The sequence below is a fragment of the Vipera ursinii genome (assembly GCF_947247035.1).
Source record: "Vipera ursinii genome assembly, chromosome: 3".
Lineage (NCBI taxonomy): Eukaryota > Metazoa > Chordata > Lepidosauria > Squamata > Viperidae > Vipera > Vipera ursinii.
Window position 1 is genome coordinate 130576603 of NC_139516.1, and position 14636 is coordinate 130591238.

A 14636-nucleotide genomic window follows, 5' to 3' on the forward strand; every position below is an offset into this window, starting at 1 on the left:
GTTACTAACTTAACAACTGCAGTGATTCACTTAACAGATGTGGCAAGAAAAGTCATAAAATGGGGCAAAACTCACTTAACAAATGTTTCACTTGGCAACAGAAATTTTGGGCTCAATTGTGGTCATATGTCGAGGACTGCCTGTATTAATATTCCAAATTAAAATTTACAGAAATTACGTATTCTTAAATTGTAAGAATGTAACAGTTATTTCTTCAATAAATGATACTTTTTGCAAATAAAAAGTCTTTTAAAAAACACTATATGTATTTTTTTTCCTTTGGAGTTGAATCCTGGGTGGTTCTGGCTCCCAGCTAATAAAATTAATTTCCCTTTATAGGAACAGTAACTTTTCTAAAGTCAAGTCATTAGCTATTTCATAAGCTCAGGCTTCTTGAATGCAGTCAAAATCTTTGTGAGGATTATGAATGAATCATATCTGAAACAGTTGGATACTAGGTGTTTCTTTTTCCCTAGTTTAATATTAGCCTAGAAATTGGAAATATGAGAGAAGAGGTAAAATAATCTGGAAAATAAATAAAAGAATCACTGCACTGAGTACATGTGAACTATTCTTGGTTTAAAAACTGTATCAAGACTGCAGAAGAGACCTTATCAATGGGCTATGCAAATGAGTAAGACCTCTTGAGAGTGTGTACAGCAAAGACGCTTATTCAGAAGTGGGTTTGTGCCATAATAGGCTGGCATATCTCAAAGGCTTCTTAATCAAAACTTACTATTCAGATTGATGTCCCCATAAGGAAGGGGTAATAGTGGAGAATGAAGGGGATGCTGTGTATAACGAAGAATTGGGTTCCTCTTATAGATCTGTTCGACAACTTCAGGGTTCAGGCAATTCTCCTATATAAATGTGTAAAAAAAAAAGATTACCAAGTGTGGAGTAAGAAATAACAGAATTCTAACTGACTGTGAAAGATCAGTAGCAAACCAAATTATTTAAAAATACCAAAGGAGAAAATAGCAATAGCGATAGCACTTAGACTTATATACTGCTTCCCAGTGCTTTCCAGCCCTCTCTAAGGGGTTTACAGAGTCAGCATATTGATCCTGGCTCCTCATTTTACCAGCTTCAGAAGGATGAAAGCCTGAGTCAACGTTGAGCTGATGAGACTTGGACTGCTGAAATGCTGGCAGTCATTAGTCAGCAGAATTAGCCTGCAATGTTCCATTCTAACCACTGCGCCACCACAGCTTTTGCCAAATGACTGCCAGAAGGACATGACCTGTCTTTAAATTCCGATTTATAGCCCACGCCTTATTGTGAAATTCTATCTAAACTAGCCATGCGCAAATATGATGCAAAATGATCTGGAAATTTAAAAGCAGAGAAATATTAGATGTATATTTAAACTTTTCCACAACTTTGGGGGGGGGAATCTTCGTAAGAGATATAAAATAGCTTTCCTTGACCTAACGACCTCTAGATGGCATCAGAGCATGATCAGTATAAAAAGGTGGAAAGACAAATGGTGCTGGTTGAGATATCAGTAGCTTGAACTGTGCTAGTAACAGGAGTTGACGAATCAGAAAAACAACAATGAATCGCATCTGTTCCTGAACATTATGACAGAAAAACAATATATAATGTAGTAGGTTGCCTCCCTCTAATGACACTTTCCACAGTGCAGTGCTACCTTAATGTCTTGAATAAGCTGCTGTGTGGGAGTATCAATTGCTGCTTTTGTGTCAATCACATTTTGGATAGCACTTGACCAGCGAGTGGCTTCATTCAGTAATTTGGTGTAAAGGCGGTAACAGTGCTTGCGTCCGTACACGGTTACATTCCAGTACCCTAAAGCAAGAATAGATATGTGAATATTTTGTTAATTCACTTTAAAATATAATCTGATATCCCCTAAAGCTGAAATAGCTCTGATTAATCCAAAGAAAGGCAGCCAGTATCTCTTCTACCATGAGCAGCAAACCTGCAGTGCTTTTAACTGAGCAATCAAAATTATAGAGACAGTGTTTTCTGCCTATAGATTAGACACGTATAGTTCCAATGTATTTTTTAGATTCTTAATGGTCATATTATTAGCTCTACTGACTTAAAATAAAAATTGTTCCTGAGGAATTACCTGTTTCTTTAAAGATTTTCTCATCAGGGGGCACAGCAGAACAAAGGCTGTTTAGCACCAGGGTGCCCAATTTGAGGGCATTCTTCTCTGAGCTCTTGTAATAATCCAAGGAATTGTGTGTCAGAACAAACCAACGTTTCTTCAGTTTCAGTGACGACATTTTTGGACTGTTCTTTACCTCTTTATGTAACCATCCTAGACGGAACAAGAAAAGGCACTTTCTGAATTCGCTGGATGTTACTGATGTCAACAATAGCCTACCTGGATACTCATGAAACTGCCTATGTGAGTAAAATGCTTGTTCTTGAATATGTTATATGAATGTTTGGCAGGATGCTGCCAGGCTCCAATACACTGAAGTAGACACAACAGTAGCAAAACTTCAGTTAAATCTCAAAAACATCACTTGGGATGGGTTTGGGCTTTTTTTTTTTTGGTAAGAGTGCAAGTTGCAGAATCGTTCTTTTACCCCTACTTTACGTCTCCGCAGTTGGTTCCTGTTAAAGGAGACCTAGGGAGCAGGAGCATAGCGGATCTTTGTAGATGAGCAAATTGGTATCAGAATGTTACCAATTATCATGCAAAATAAAAAAAAAATCTTATGCCATAGTCTTTCCAAAAACTGAGGAGATGGACTACTAATCTCCTCTGGTTTAGGTAAATGATTTTGCAGTGATGAATTCCAGCTCTGTGCTAACATCGAACAATTATACAATTCATTTTCCGGGTATTTTTCAGAAATGTCCTTTGATTTTAGTTTCTCAAACTATAGACACTAGATAAATTAGTTAACAGTTTCCCAAACAGTCAATTTTAACTCAACCAGTTGAAGGAAGCCTATTTGCTGATTGTGCAGGTATTGCCTGACCAGCCGTATCTAGCTTACAACTATCTAATTTTATTTTGGTATCCTTTCATGACATCCAAAATAATCTGATGCTGAAGATAAATATCTCATCATGTTTTATGAAAAGGGTGGCTCTAGAGTTTTAACACGTAAAAATACATCTTTGTTCTTTGACAATTTTGTAATCATCCAATTTTAGCAAGGAACATTAAATTCTGCTCTTGCGGGAGATTTCTTTTTTAAGAAGTTCTTACCTCTCACTATGAATTCTTGTCCTTCTACTCGAGTGTCCCCTTTGGATCGTTGTAGTAGAGTGATCCAATGGTGCATCTCCTCTGGTGTATCTGCGTTGCAGTGCAGAACCCGATTAGCAGTGATGATCACAAATGAATTGGGTCTATGCAGGAAAAATAAAGGAAGAAAATGCCTGTATGGTAAACATGAGCAGTGTTTGGAATCATAACAAAGTCTATCTGACTTATAGTTATTGTCATTGTAAGCCCTTCTCTCTGCTTTGTACTGTGTAATGGGCCAATGCTGAATCATTTTCGTCATCAAGTTGTTCTTAAAATCACATCACTTAGCAGTTTGGCACCATCCCATAACTTAATTTTTTGAAATACAAAGGCACTTGATATTTAAACTCTGCTCAAACTCTATTATTCTTGTAATGTATCTGACTGTAATTGATACGACAGTGAGAAAATACCTATTTTGAACTGGTTACAAGCAAATTTCCCTCTGGCAACTCTAGATTTCTATGAAGTGGTTGAACAGTGAAGTTGCAAAACTGAGACTCTAGCAGAAGAGTCCACACAAGACCATAAATGAGTCCCTACAGCAGAACATTTGAGCTACCTTTTTCACACAGAATCTGCATAGAATTAAAGGTATGTATGTATGTTTAAAAGTCAATCTCTTGGATTAACTATCAAATTAAAAAATATCAAAAATATATAAACATTTTAGGTGTCATTAAAATGTAATATTAATAGCCTCTTAAAGGAATGAAAAATTGCTAGTGTAAAGACCAATTTTTTAAAAAATGTAGGAGAATATGAAGAAAATATAGGTCTATAAAAGTTGGGCCAGGCAAATTTATGGAAAGTAGACCTAGAAAATACAGTGAGCTGGGGTTGGCTAAATGCGGTCTACATCTTGAGGGAGTTTGGTTCCAAATATCCTTTACTGGGGAACAGCTTTTGTATCCCTTTGCTCAGCCTCCTAAAGCAGACATGTCAAACTCGCAACGTCATGTGACGTCGCGTGATGTATAGGGACCCGTTTTGCTGGTGGGCGTGGTTTCCCTGTCCTAAAGTATCCGGAGACTACTGGAAACAGTAATACTGCTGACCCTTGGCCTCCAATCTGATATAACCAGGTTCCTCTAATGTCACTGAATTGTATATTTTGATTGTTGCAATTGTTCCTGCCATGTAATTTGGCTGCTGACTTGTAACTATTTAGGGATGTCAAAAAGGAGGGAGGGGTTAAATTAGACATTTGTTTTTGAAGGATCTGCTTCCTTTACACATGGCAAATCTATTTTGAGATGGAGTGGTGCTTCAAAAGCAGTTTATGTTGTGCTAATAACAGCCCCGTCATATATCTCAATACAACTACATCAGGGGTCCTCAACTGGTCAATGGACTGTTAGAAATCAGCCTGCACAACTGGAAGTGAGCAGCAGGCGAGTAAGCAAATCGAAACCATCCCCCCGTTATCTTCCATGAAGCCAAAAAGGTTGGGGACTGTTTTCCTCCATGATTAAATCTGTAGCCAAGCAGCTTTACCTGTTTCATTTTCCTTGTGGGCTATGGAATTATGACCAGTATTAGTCTTCTTTCCATCCATTTCTCAAGTTATATAATCTCAAGAACTAATGAAAGTTGCTGAAATGTGTAATGGTTTTGAACAAAAGCCTTAGCAATAATTATGAGCCCCAGAAGGGACAACGAAACTTACCGATCTGGACTATCAGATGCACAGACTGAATCAATCAGCCCTACATCTAGTGTGCCCTGTGTAAAAAACAAACAAAATTATTGTGTTTATTGACCATGGAATAGAAACAGCACACAATGGATAATGACTGAACGCTGAAAGTAAAGCTATTCAAATTGTAATATATCAGCTATAGGAGATATTGAAAACAAATACTAGTTACATGTGCATTGGGAAAACTGATCTTGGTATGACTTATTTAGTTTGTAAGGCACAAAGTCTACCCTGTTTCAAGCTTCTGGTAAAAAGATAAAAACACTTTGCAAACAGATTGCTGCTGTAGTATTTTTTAGTTCCCAACCTATATATTCCTTGATATGCTGAATCAACATTTCTAATGCTGCCAATCCCTTTTCAAAGTTTCTCTTCTTGGATTATTTCTATCACTTCTAGGCAGTGGTGAGATTCAACCGGTTTGCACCACTTCGGCAGAACCGGTAGCTAATTTTTTGTTGCCCAGGTCCAGAATGGACTTCCGGAAGCAGCATCCACAAAGAACTGGTTGTTAGCATATTTGAATCCCACCACTGCTTCTAGGCCACTCTTTAATCTACTCAACTAATATTACAAAGACAGCCTGCGTGTGCATGTACAGTGATGGCTACAGTACTGATCACCAATTACACTATTTGGCAAATGTGTCAAAAGTTGCTTTGTGAAGCAGGGAGAATCTATCACATGTCATAGTGAATAAACTTGATTTCAGTCCTTCCAAAACTGGGCATCACGATGAAGATAATGGAGAAGCCACCTAATGTATAGCCAAATTAATACAAAAGAAGCTGCTCTAATACAGAAGCCTCACTGACAATTAAACCCTTTAAACATTTTTAGGGCCAGTAGAGAGCCTTTCGTTCCTTCCTTACCATGGCATTCTGTGGATTGGCTTGCTCATCGTGCATTTCTCTGATTTCCTGTTCTGTGGAAGTGTGAACTTGGCTCAGGACACTGAACCACTGACTGCAAGAGAAGAAAGACAAAAAATAAAAATAAAAAATGATCTCACTACATTTTTCAATAGTACTGGTTTGTTTGTTTTTTAATGAACAAAGCCCTCTTTGATGATTATGGGAAAAGCTCTTTCCTGCAAAGCTACAGAGCATCAACATTAATTGATTTGAAAAAAAAAATCTTTTAGTCCTAAATACCAAATACAGATTTTGCAACAAATAAATATGTCATAGAAATTATTTCCCATTAGGAGGAGGCAGGCTCTTTTATAACACATTTTCGTGTTCATGAAGAATGCCAACCATGATAATTAATTTAAGTCATGGTTTCATATTTTATGGTTAGGTGTATGAGATTATTAATGAGACTATTAAAAAGTTTCTGGTCTTTGCTAACTGAAGAAACAATATTTTAAATGAAATGTAACTAATATCAGATTGACTCTATCCCAACATTTTTTCATTTCACTAATTAGTTCTCAGCTACTAATATTATATTGCTCTCATCCAGTTTCCATACATAAAGAAAATGTCCTTGAATTTTTTACACTTTCACATTCTCCTCCTTGACTCTGTAATTTGTTTAGTTACTGGCAGTTAGCCTTCTCCACCTTATTCTGTTTACATTTCCTGCAGCTGAAAAGCCCCCGATGAATGTCACAACCTGCATTTTAAATGTCTACACTTCCTGGAATTAACATTTTCAGGGCATTAAGCAACTTGAGATCCCTTATAAAGATAAAAATTAATTCATAAACCAACATTGCACATGAATGAATGCATTTCCTCTAAAGTACACCACCCATCATGTTATGCTATAGGTTATCTACCCAATATCTTGGCATTCAGAAAATGCACCGTAACTTTCCATTAATTTTCTGTATAAAATGGGCAACTTTCTGAGGGTCAAGATTACCTATGTGGGTGTGAGAGATTACTGGGAAGTAGTGATGTCACAGCCTAATTTTTTTCTCTCCACTAATTCCTTTTTGCAATTTTGTCATGTCTCCAACAACATTTTCTTCTTTGGATTACTAGGTGTACTTAATAATAAAAATTATTAATATGTCACATTCATCTGACATTTGTCTTTCAAAGCAAAGGCAGATTACAGAAATATCATTTTCTCCTTGTTACAAGACAACGTGATTTGCCTAAGACTGCCCATTTGTGTACACACACACACACACACACACACACACACATTCACCTTTATTCACAGATCTGAAGGTGGCTTTTGGCTAACTAGAGAACAATTATAAGCTAAGCTGATCAGCTAATCATTAACTTCCAGGTAATGTTTCTATTTAGAATACTTTATGCTAATATTTGAGCAAAGGTTAAAAAAAAGATGACTAATGTTTTCATGATCAGAACACCACTATTAAGTCTTCTATATAATTTTTAGGATGTCCAGGTTACAAGAGAATATCATGTGATAGGCTGAAATTAATCTGCCTAAAATAGTTTTGTTTAAGTTGAGCATACAATAAGCTCAACTTAAAATACTAGCAGACATAGGCAAGAGTCAAGACAGTGTACGTCAACAGAGGTTTTTTATTAGAAAATATTTATTTATATATTTATTTATATATTTAAATATATAAATATATAAATTTAAAATATATATAAGAGGACACAGGTGGGTTGCGCTTCTCAAGGTTGCACTAATTCACATGGACTTGGTGTTAGGGTAGCCTACTGGCTGTGGGTTCTGTGGGCTGCTATTGGTTTCCTAGCCTGGTACGGAGACCTCGATCCTCTTTGCCAGTACCTTGATCTTTCTGTGGATGATGTGCTCTGAGCAGGTCCAGAATGATACCATGTTCAAAGGTATCAAAGGTACCAATGAAAAATCAAGGGCAGCCAGGATGAACGAAATGAAAAACAGCTGAGTGACTTGATGCCTGTCAGTCTCTCTTGGCTTTGCAGGTGGTTGTTGTTGTTGGGAAAATATGTGGCAGAATCATAATGACTGAATTGTACAAAATAACAGTGGGATATAAATCTAATAATAAATAAAAACTCAGAAAATGATTTTTGCTCTCTTAGTGGGTTCAATGCATTTGTTAAGACTTGATATTAATTGTGCTAACCGTATGACTACTAAAACCTTTTAACTATTTTTGAAATAAAAAGTTACAAAATCTTCTGCCCTAACTTTATATTTATTAATGGTGGCACAAGGGTTAGGACACTGAGCTTGTTGATCAGATGGTCGGCAGTTTGGCGGGTCGAATCCCGAGTGCCGCGTAGCAGAGTGAGCGCCTGTTACTGGTCGCAGCTTCTGCCAACCTAGCAGTTCGAAAGCACGTAAAAATGCAAGTAGAAAAATAGGGACCACTCCGGTGGGAAGGTAACAGCGTTCTGTGCGCCTTTGGCATCCAGTCATGCCGGCCACATGACCACGGAGACATCCTCGGACAAGCGCTGGCTTTGAAACGGAGATGAGCACCGGCCCCTAGAGTCGGAATCGACTAGCACGCATGTGCAAGGGAACCTTTACCTTTACCTTTTTAAGCTTAAAAGGTGAGAGTTTTATAACTTGATGGGAGATTCTTTGGGTCTTTCAGTTATGATGTCATTTCAACAAATCAAATTAGCTTGCTCTGCTTATATAAAGGGTAATTTTTCTGAAATATATTATCACAGATATCCAATAATTTTTTGGCTGCAAGCTTACAGTTATTTACCTGGGAGCAAATTTCACTGAATTAAATGGGGCTCACGTTGAAGAAAACTTTCATATTTGGTAATATGAAAACAACTGCCCTTCTGGGCTAATGAGAACAATTTTATTCATAAACGTTTGCACTCTCAAGTAATCAAACATTTCAGAAGAAAACTGCAAACTTTTTAATAGTAACAGTAGTCATTCAATCATTTATTGAATGATTACTCGTGACCTTATCAATAAAAATAGTACACAGCCTCATTCCAAAATAAGATAGATAGGAGGGAGTAGTATGAGAAAATACTATCTGGTAATGCAAAGAGTCAGATAAATTCTCTGATGATTTTATGTAATCTAGTAATAGTGTAGATTAAAGACCAGACTGCTGTAAACTAGAGGATTGCTAAGAAATGAAGTAATTCTATAGCCAGATTAAAAGAATGGTTGTTAAAATAAAATATCAACACAGGTGGAATTACTGGTATCATAAAAACATTAAGTTTTTTTTCTTGCTCCAGACTGATTTTTCATGCAATTGGTTAGATGAGGGATAGATATCCAATTATGCAGTATAGTTATTATTTTTCTTTTAAAGGAACCATTTATTCTAAAGATGAAAATCACCAGATAGCAACACTGATGCTTGTTATCACAAATAGTATATGGTTGCTTCACGTTCAATTGCTGAACGAACAATTAATGTGCTTAATGCTTCTTCTCAAACCAAGAAAATAGGTGTGTGTGTGTGTGTTTAATTTTTCATGCCTTTCTATATAGGACAGTCTCTCAGAAGGACAGTGTTTCATGGAAAAATAAATAAAGCAAATCAGAAGACATGAATTTGGAGAGCAGATGCTGTTTATACTGCACACATAAAACTCACACAATTATCTGTATGTTTTGGAAAAAGAAAGAACGCACTGTATATATCTCAGAGGACCAAAAATAACATATTCTATAATTGCCATCTGTTATTTGAACAAATCTATTTTTATGGGTAGTGATTGGAAAAAGAGAAAACTCCCAATCTAAATGTTTTACTGTAAACATTATTAAAGATAATGGAAAAATCCAGAACAAGAAAATGTAAACTTACCAACCACAAACAAAGAGAATCATATATTTTTCCACTTTAAAGAAAGGCACTACTGAATTTGTAATTCATTTTACTATTTTTTCAATTTCAAGTCCACATGACTCTACAGCCGCTCTGGGTGTTTTATAAATATTTTTTTAAAAGAAAACAAAAAGAAAAAATGAGGTAAAATGTAAAATGAGGACCCAGATTGTTGGGGGCAATTAAGCTGACTTTGTAATAATGCCGCTGGGGTGTGTGTGTGTGAAAGCCCTAATAAGCAGGCATATATACATAGAATGAAGGCTATTGCTAAGCACATTGGTTTGTGCTTAAATTGTAAGCCGCCCTGAGTCTTCGGAGAAGGGCGGGATATAAATGGGATTAAAATAAAAAAATAAAAAATAAAAAAATAAAACTTACCAGATGTGCAGGAAGTTACAGAGACAGGCTGTCCCTCATGTAACCAGCCCCTAAGCTATGGAAGGCCTTCTGGTGAGAACCAGCACTTTGAATTGCACCCAGAAACCAGCTCACAAAACAGGAAAACCCCACAAGGATTATCAAAACATTACTGTTCACAAATGTGTTCTTTGAAAACAGCAGGGAATTCTGGTTTTGCTTTCTGGCTGGTACTGCCAACAAAATTTCTGGAAAGTATTGCAATACAGAAAAATAGAATTTGGGATGCCATGAGATTGTTGTAAATTGTCCGCTCTAGCCATGAATTTGACTACCACCATGGAATTTTAAAACTGTACCGGTTTATTTCCTTATGTGTGTTTTTAAACACGTCACAATTAAGTTTAGTCCTTGTTAAGTGATACCAGAGTTTACAAGCCCAAATGATTAAAATGTACACAAAACACAAAGGACACAATTCTTACCTTGCATCTTCTGGTGATTCAGCAATCAAGTGATATGTTCTGTCTGTCATGACAATATCAATCCCATTTTCTTTGCATGTATTATCAATGATATCTCTGAAATGGGGAGGAAAGAGAGAAAATTTCATGATATTCATAATGACAATACTTTGGTATTTTCAAAATGTTCTTTATTATTAATTTGGAGTTCTTTCAAAATAGCCCTAATGTTGCCATCTCAGGCAAGGATAGGACTACATACTGATTTAAGAATTTGGTGCACACTATCCCTTCAACTACAGTTGCAAGAAAAAGTATGTGAACCCTTTGGGATTATGTGGTTTTTTGCATGAATTGGCCATAAAATGCGCTCTAAACGTCATGTAAGTCACAACAATAGAAAAACACAGTCTCCTTAAAATAATAGTACACAAACATTAGCTGTTGTCATGTTTTAATTGAAGATAAGATGGAAACATTCACAGTGCAGGATGGAAAAAGTATGTGAACCTTTGGACTTAATAACTGGTTGACTCTCCTTTGGCAGCAATAACCTCAAGCAAACGTTTCCTGTAGTTGCAGATCAGACCTGCACAACGATCTGGAGTAATTTTGGACCACTCCTCTGCACAAAACTGTTTCAGTGTAGCAATATTCTTGGGATGTCTGGTGTGAATCGCTCTCTTAAGGTCATGCCACAGCATTTCAATCAGGTTGAGGTCGGGGACTCTGACTGGGCCACTCCAGAACGTGTATTCTGTTCTGTTGAAGCCATTGTTTTGTTGAATTACTTGTATGCTTTGGGTCATTGTCCTGTTGCATCACCCATCCTCTGCGGAGCTCCAGTGGCGGACAGATGGTCGTACGTTTTCCTGCAAAATGTCCTGATAAACTCTGGAATACATTTTCCCATCAATGACAACAATCCGTCCAGGCCCTGAGGCAGCAAAGCAGCCCCAAACCATGATGCTCCCTCCGCCATGTTTTACTTTGGGGATGAGGTTTTGATGTTGTTGTGCTGTGCCATTTTTTCTCCACACATAGTGTTGTGTGTTTTTCCCAGACAACTCAATTTTGGTTTCATTTGTCCACAGTATATTTTGCCAGTAATGCTGTGGAACATCCAGGTGCTCTTTTGCAAACTTCAAACATGGACAGATGAAACCAAAATTGAGTTGTCTGGGAAAAACACACAACACTATGTGTGGAGAAAAAATGGCACAGCACAGCAACATCAAAACCTCATCCCCAAAGTAAAACATGGCGGAGGGAGCATCATGGTTTGGGGCTGCTTTGCTGCCTCAGGGCCTGGACGGATTGTTGTCATTGATGGGAAAATATATTCCAGAGTTTATCAGGACATTTTGCAGGAAAACATACGACCATCTGTCCGCCACTGGAGCTCCGCAGAGGATGGGTGATGCAACAGGACAATGACCCAAAGCATACAAGTAATTCAACAAAACAATGGCTTCAACAGAACAGAATACACGTTCTGGAGTGGCCCAGTCAGAGTCCTGACCTCAACCCGATTGAAATGCTGTGGCATGACCTTAAGAGAGCGATTCACACCAGACATCCCAAGAATATTGCTACACTGAAACAGTTTTGTGCAGAGGAGTGGTCCAAAATTACTCCAGATCGTTGTGCAGGTCTGATCTGCAACTACAGGAAACGTTTGCTTGAGGTTATTGCTGCCAAAGGAGAGTCAACCAGTTATTAAATCCAAAGGTTCACATACTTTTTCCATCCTGCACTGTGAATGTTTCCATCTTATCTTCAATTAAAACATGACAACAGCTAATGTTTGTGTACTATTATTTTAAGGAGACTGTGTTTTTCTATTGTTGTGACTTACATGACGTTTAGAGCGCATTTTATGGCCAATTCATGCAAAAAACCACATAATCCCAAAGGGTTCACATACTTTTTCTTGCAACTGTAAGACCATGGCAGGAAAGAGAGAGGCATTTTCAATTTTCACATACCACTGAAGGAGGGGAGAAACATTAGCTTACAAATTAGTAGATTTTATTCATGATTATACTCTGGGTTCACTTATTTTTAACTGCAGAAGATACCCTGTGAAGATAGACCTTACTTACTTGGCTGATCGTATTTCAAGTGTTCCTTTGAGTTTTTCTTCACCGTCATTCTCAAAGTACATGAGCCTGGACTGTCGAAGGACAAACCATCTTTTCTTCCAGTTTCTTCTGGACAGTGTAGATGAACCTCCACCTTTTTTATGCAGCCAACCTTGTTTAAGAGCTTCCTGTTTTGAGCGGAACCATAAGAAGGTCTCATCTTTCAAGACACACCAACGGCGCTTCCAAGTATTAATTAAGCCACCTGCCAGGAATGAAGAGGAGAGATTTTAAAAAATATTCAGTGCTCCTATGCATCATGAAAACCTATCTTTCAGGCATCCTGGTAGATGCTTAGGGGGAAAAAATCATAGAACTTCTGAAAATCTGCTGAAGAACTTCAAAATTCCAAAGAACATACTGTACAGTGAAACTCTGATTTAGTAGATGAATTGGTGAAGGAGATGCCGGTTATTCCTGATGCCATTAAATCAAAAAATGCACAATCTGCTACAATATCGTTAGACAAATAGTGCAAACTGCATAAATACAAGGGAGGCTTTGTTCCCTGCATCAGGTTTGTTGCATTAAGGTCCATTAAACTGAAGTTTCACTGAAATTACAAAAACAGCGGTGTAAGCAGCTAAGCGGTATTAAAAACTGAAATAAAATGCACAAATGTATGCATAGAAATATTTTATATATGTGAATAGATCTACACTGCATTTAACTGCTGGCTGTCACAGACCTTCCAGCTCTCTTCTGTTATGATTAGCACATTAAAAACCAGCAATCTGTCTTAACTTCAGCACCTCCTTTAGTGTGCTTGCCCTCTGCAATCACATCTCCACTCTCCAGATTTAAACCGTCCCTTACTCTGCTTTCTTTTAAGTACCTATTTTGTAAGATTGATGAGCATGATGATGAACCATGTGCTATTTCATCAATGACTTCATCATCCTTAAACAAGCTAGAGATCATGAGAAAGTAAGACAGATGAGACAAAAGCTATAAGCTAATTCTAACAGCTGGATCATTGAAAAAAGAATTCAGTGAAAAAGGAAGATTAAAAATGACTTACACGTTATCCCAATTTCTACTTGTTTCCCCTGCAAACAGAAGTAAAGCACTGATATTGGATACTTAAGAAAGAAGTTAACTGTTTCTTGAATAAATTACCTTTCATATACAAAAAGCTGTGGAAATAGGGTAGGCTGACACAGCTATAAACCGAGTCCCTCCGATATGAAAGTTCATCATCTGTATCAAACCTTGAGTCAAAGTCTTCTTCACTGTCTTCAAACTGGAAAATAAACAATGTAATAAGTGAAGTTGTCTGATATTGCAGTTCTAATCTGTAACTTGTAATTTCTATTAATTCTGATAGGTATTTTTCATTGTTCAATAAAATAATGTACCTGTCAGCTATGCACTGCTACAATCATGATAAATAAAATTAATCAAATTTAATTTCTGATAGACCACACAATCACTATAAATATGATTGTAAACTAGCTACTGTCATTTTCCTGAAATAGAAATTTTCTATCATGGTAAAAGAGGATATCTAACTAAATATGGAAAGGTTTTAATTTACAGTTATGCAACTTTTTTTCAATCTGAAAATGTAAAAAAAAATAGTTGAGGTCAGAGCAAAAAGGAAAAAAATAAGATAAAACTAAATTAAAGTATATTTAATTAAATCCAGTTAAAATTATACCCATATATTTAATACTGTTTTTACTTAGGACACATTGAAAATAACAATGTTATTCAGTAGGAATCCTTTGAGTAGGTACATGCAGTTCTGAACAACAGATTATTCTATATTACTTATATTTTTAATAAGCAATAAATGTCACATGTTAAGAAATTCAAATGCAGACTCTTCTGGCACTTTCCTAAAGGACTTTTTAGTAAGTCTAATCATTTAAGACTTCTCTGTTATACAAGATATAGTGTTGAGAAGTATTGCATTTCAGTTGTATTAATCAACTCAAAGGGCCAAAGTTTGCAACACGTAGTAGTAGCCATGAGG

The 14636-nt window shown here is 36.8% G+C and overlaps 1 protein-coding gene across 1 annotated transcript in view; it reads right to left on the reverse strand.

Annotated features, from left to right (window-relative positions):
- Positions 1-14636, reverse strand: part of MYO10 (myosin X) — a 152854-nt gene that overhangs the window by 9938 nt on the left and 128280 nt on the right. Inside the window, exons 25-33 of the mRNA XM_083358382.1 lie at positions 13778-13901; positions 12620-12863; positions 10536-10631; positions 5816-5909; positions 4911-4966; positions 3200-3342; positions 2099-2293; positions 1655-1812; positions 737-860 (exon numbers count right to left, since the gene is read on the reverse strand). Of these exons, the coding sequence (XP_083214508.1) occupies positions 737-860; positions 1655-1812; positions 2099-2293; positions 3200-3342; positions 4911-4966; positions 5816-5909; positions 10536-10631; positions 12620-12863; positions 13778-13901 (1234 nt within the window). The remainder of the gene's footprint in view (positions 1-736; positions 861-1654; positions 1813-2098; positions 2294-3199; positions 3343-4910; positions 4967-5815; positions 5910-10535; positions 10632-12619; positions 12864-13777; positions 13902-14636) is intronic.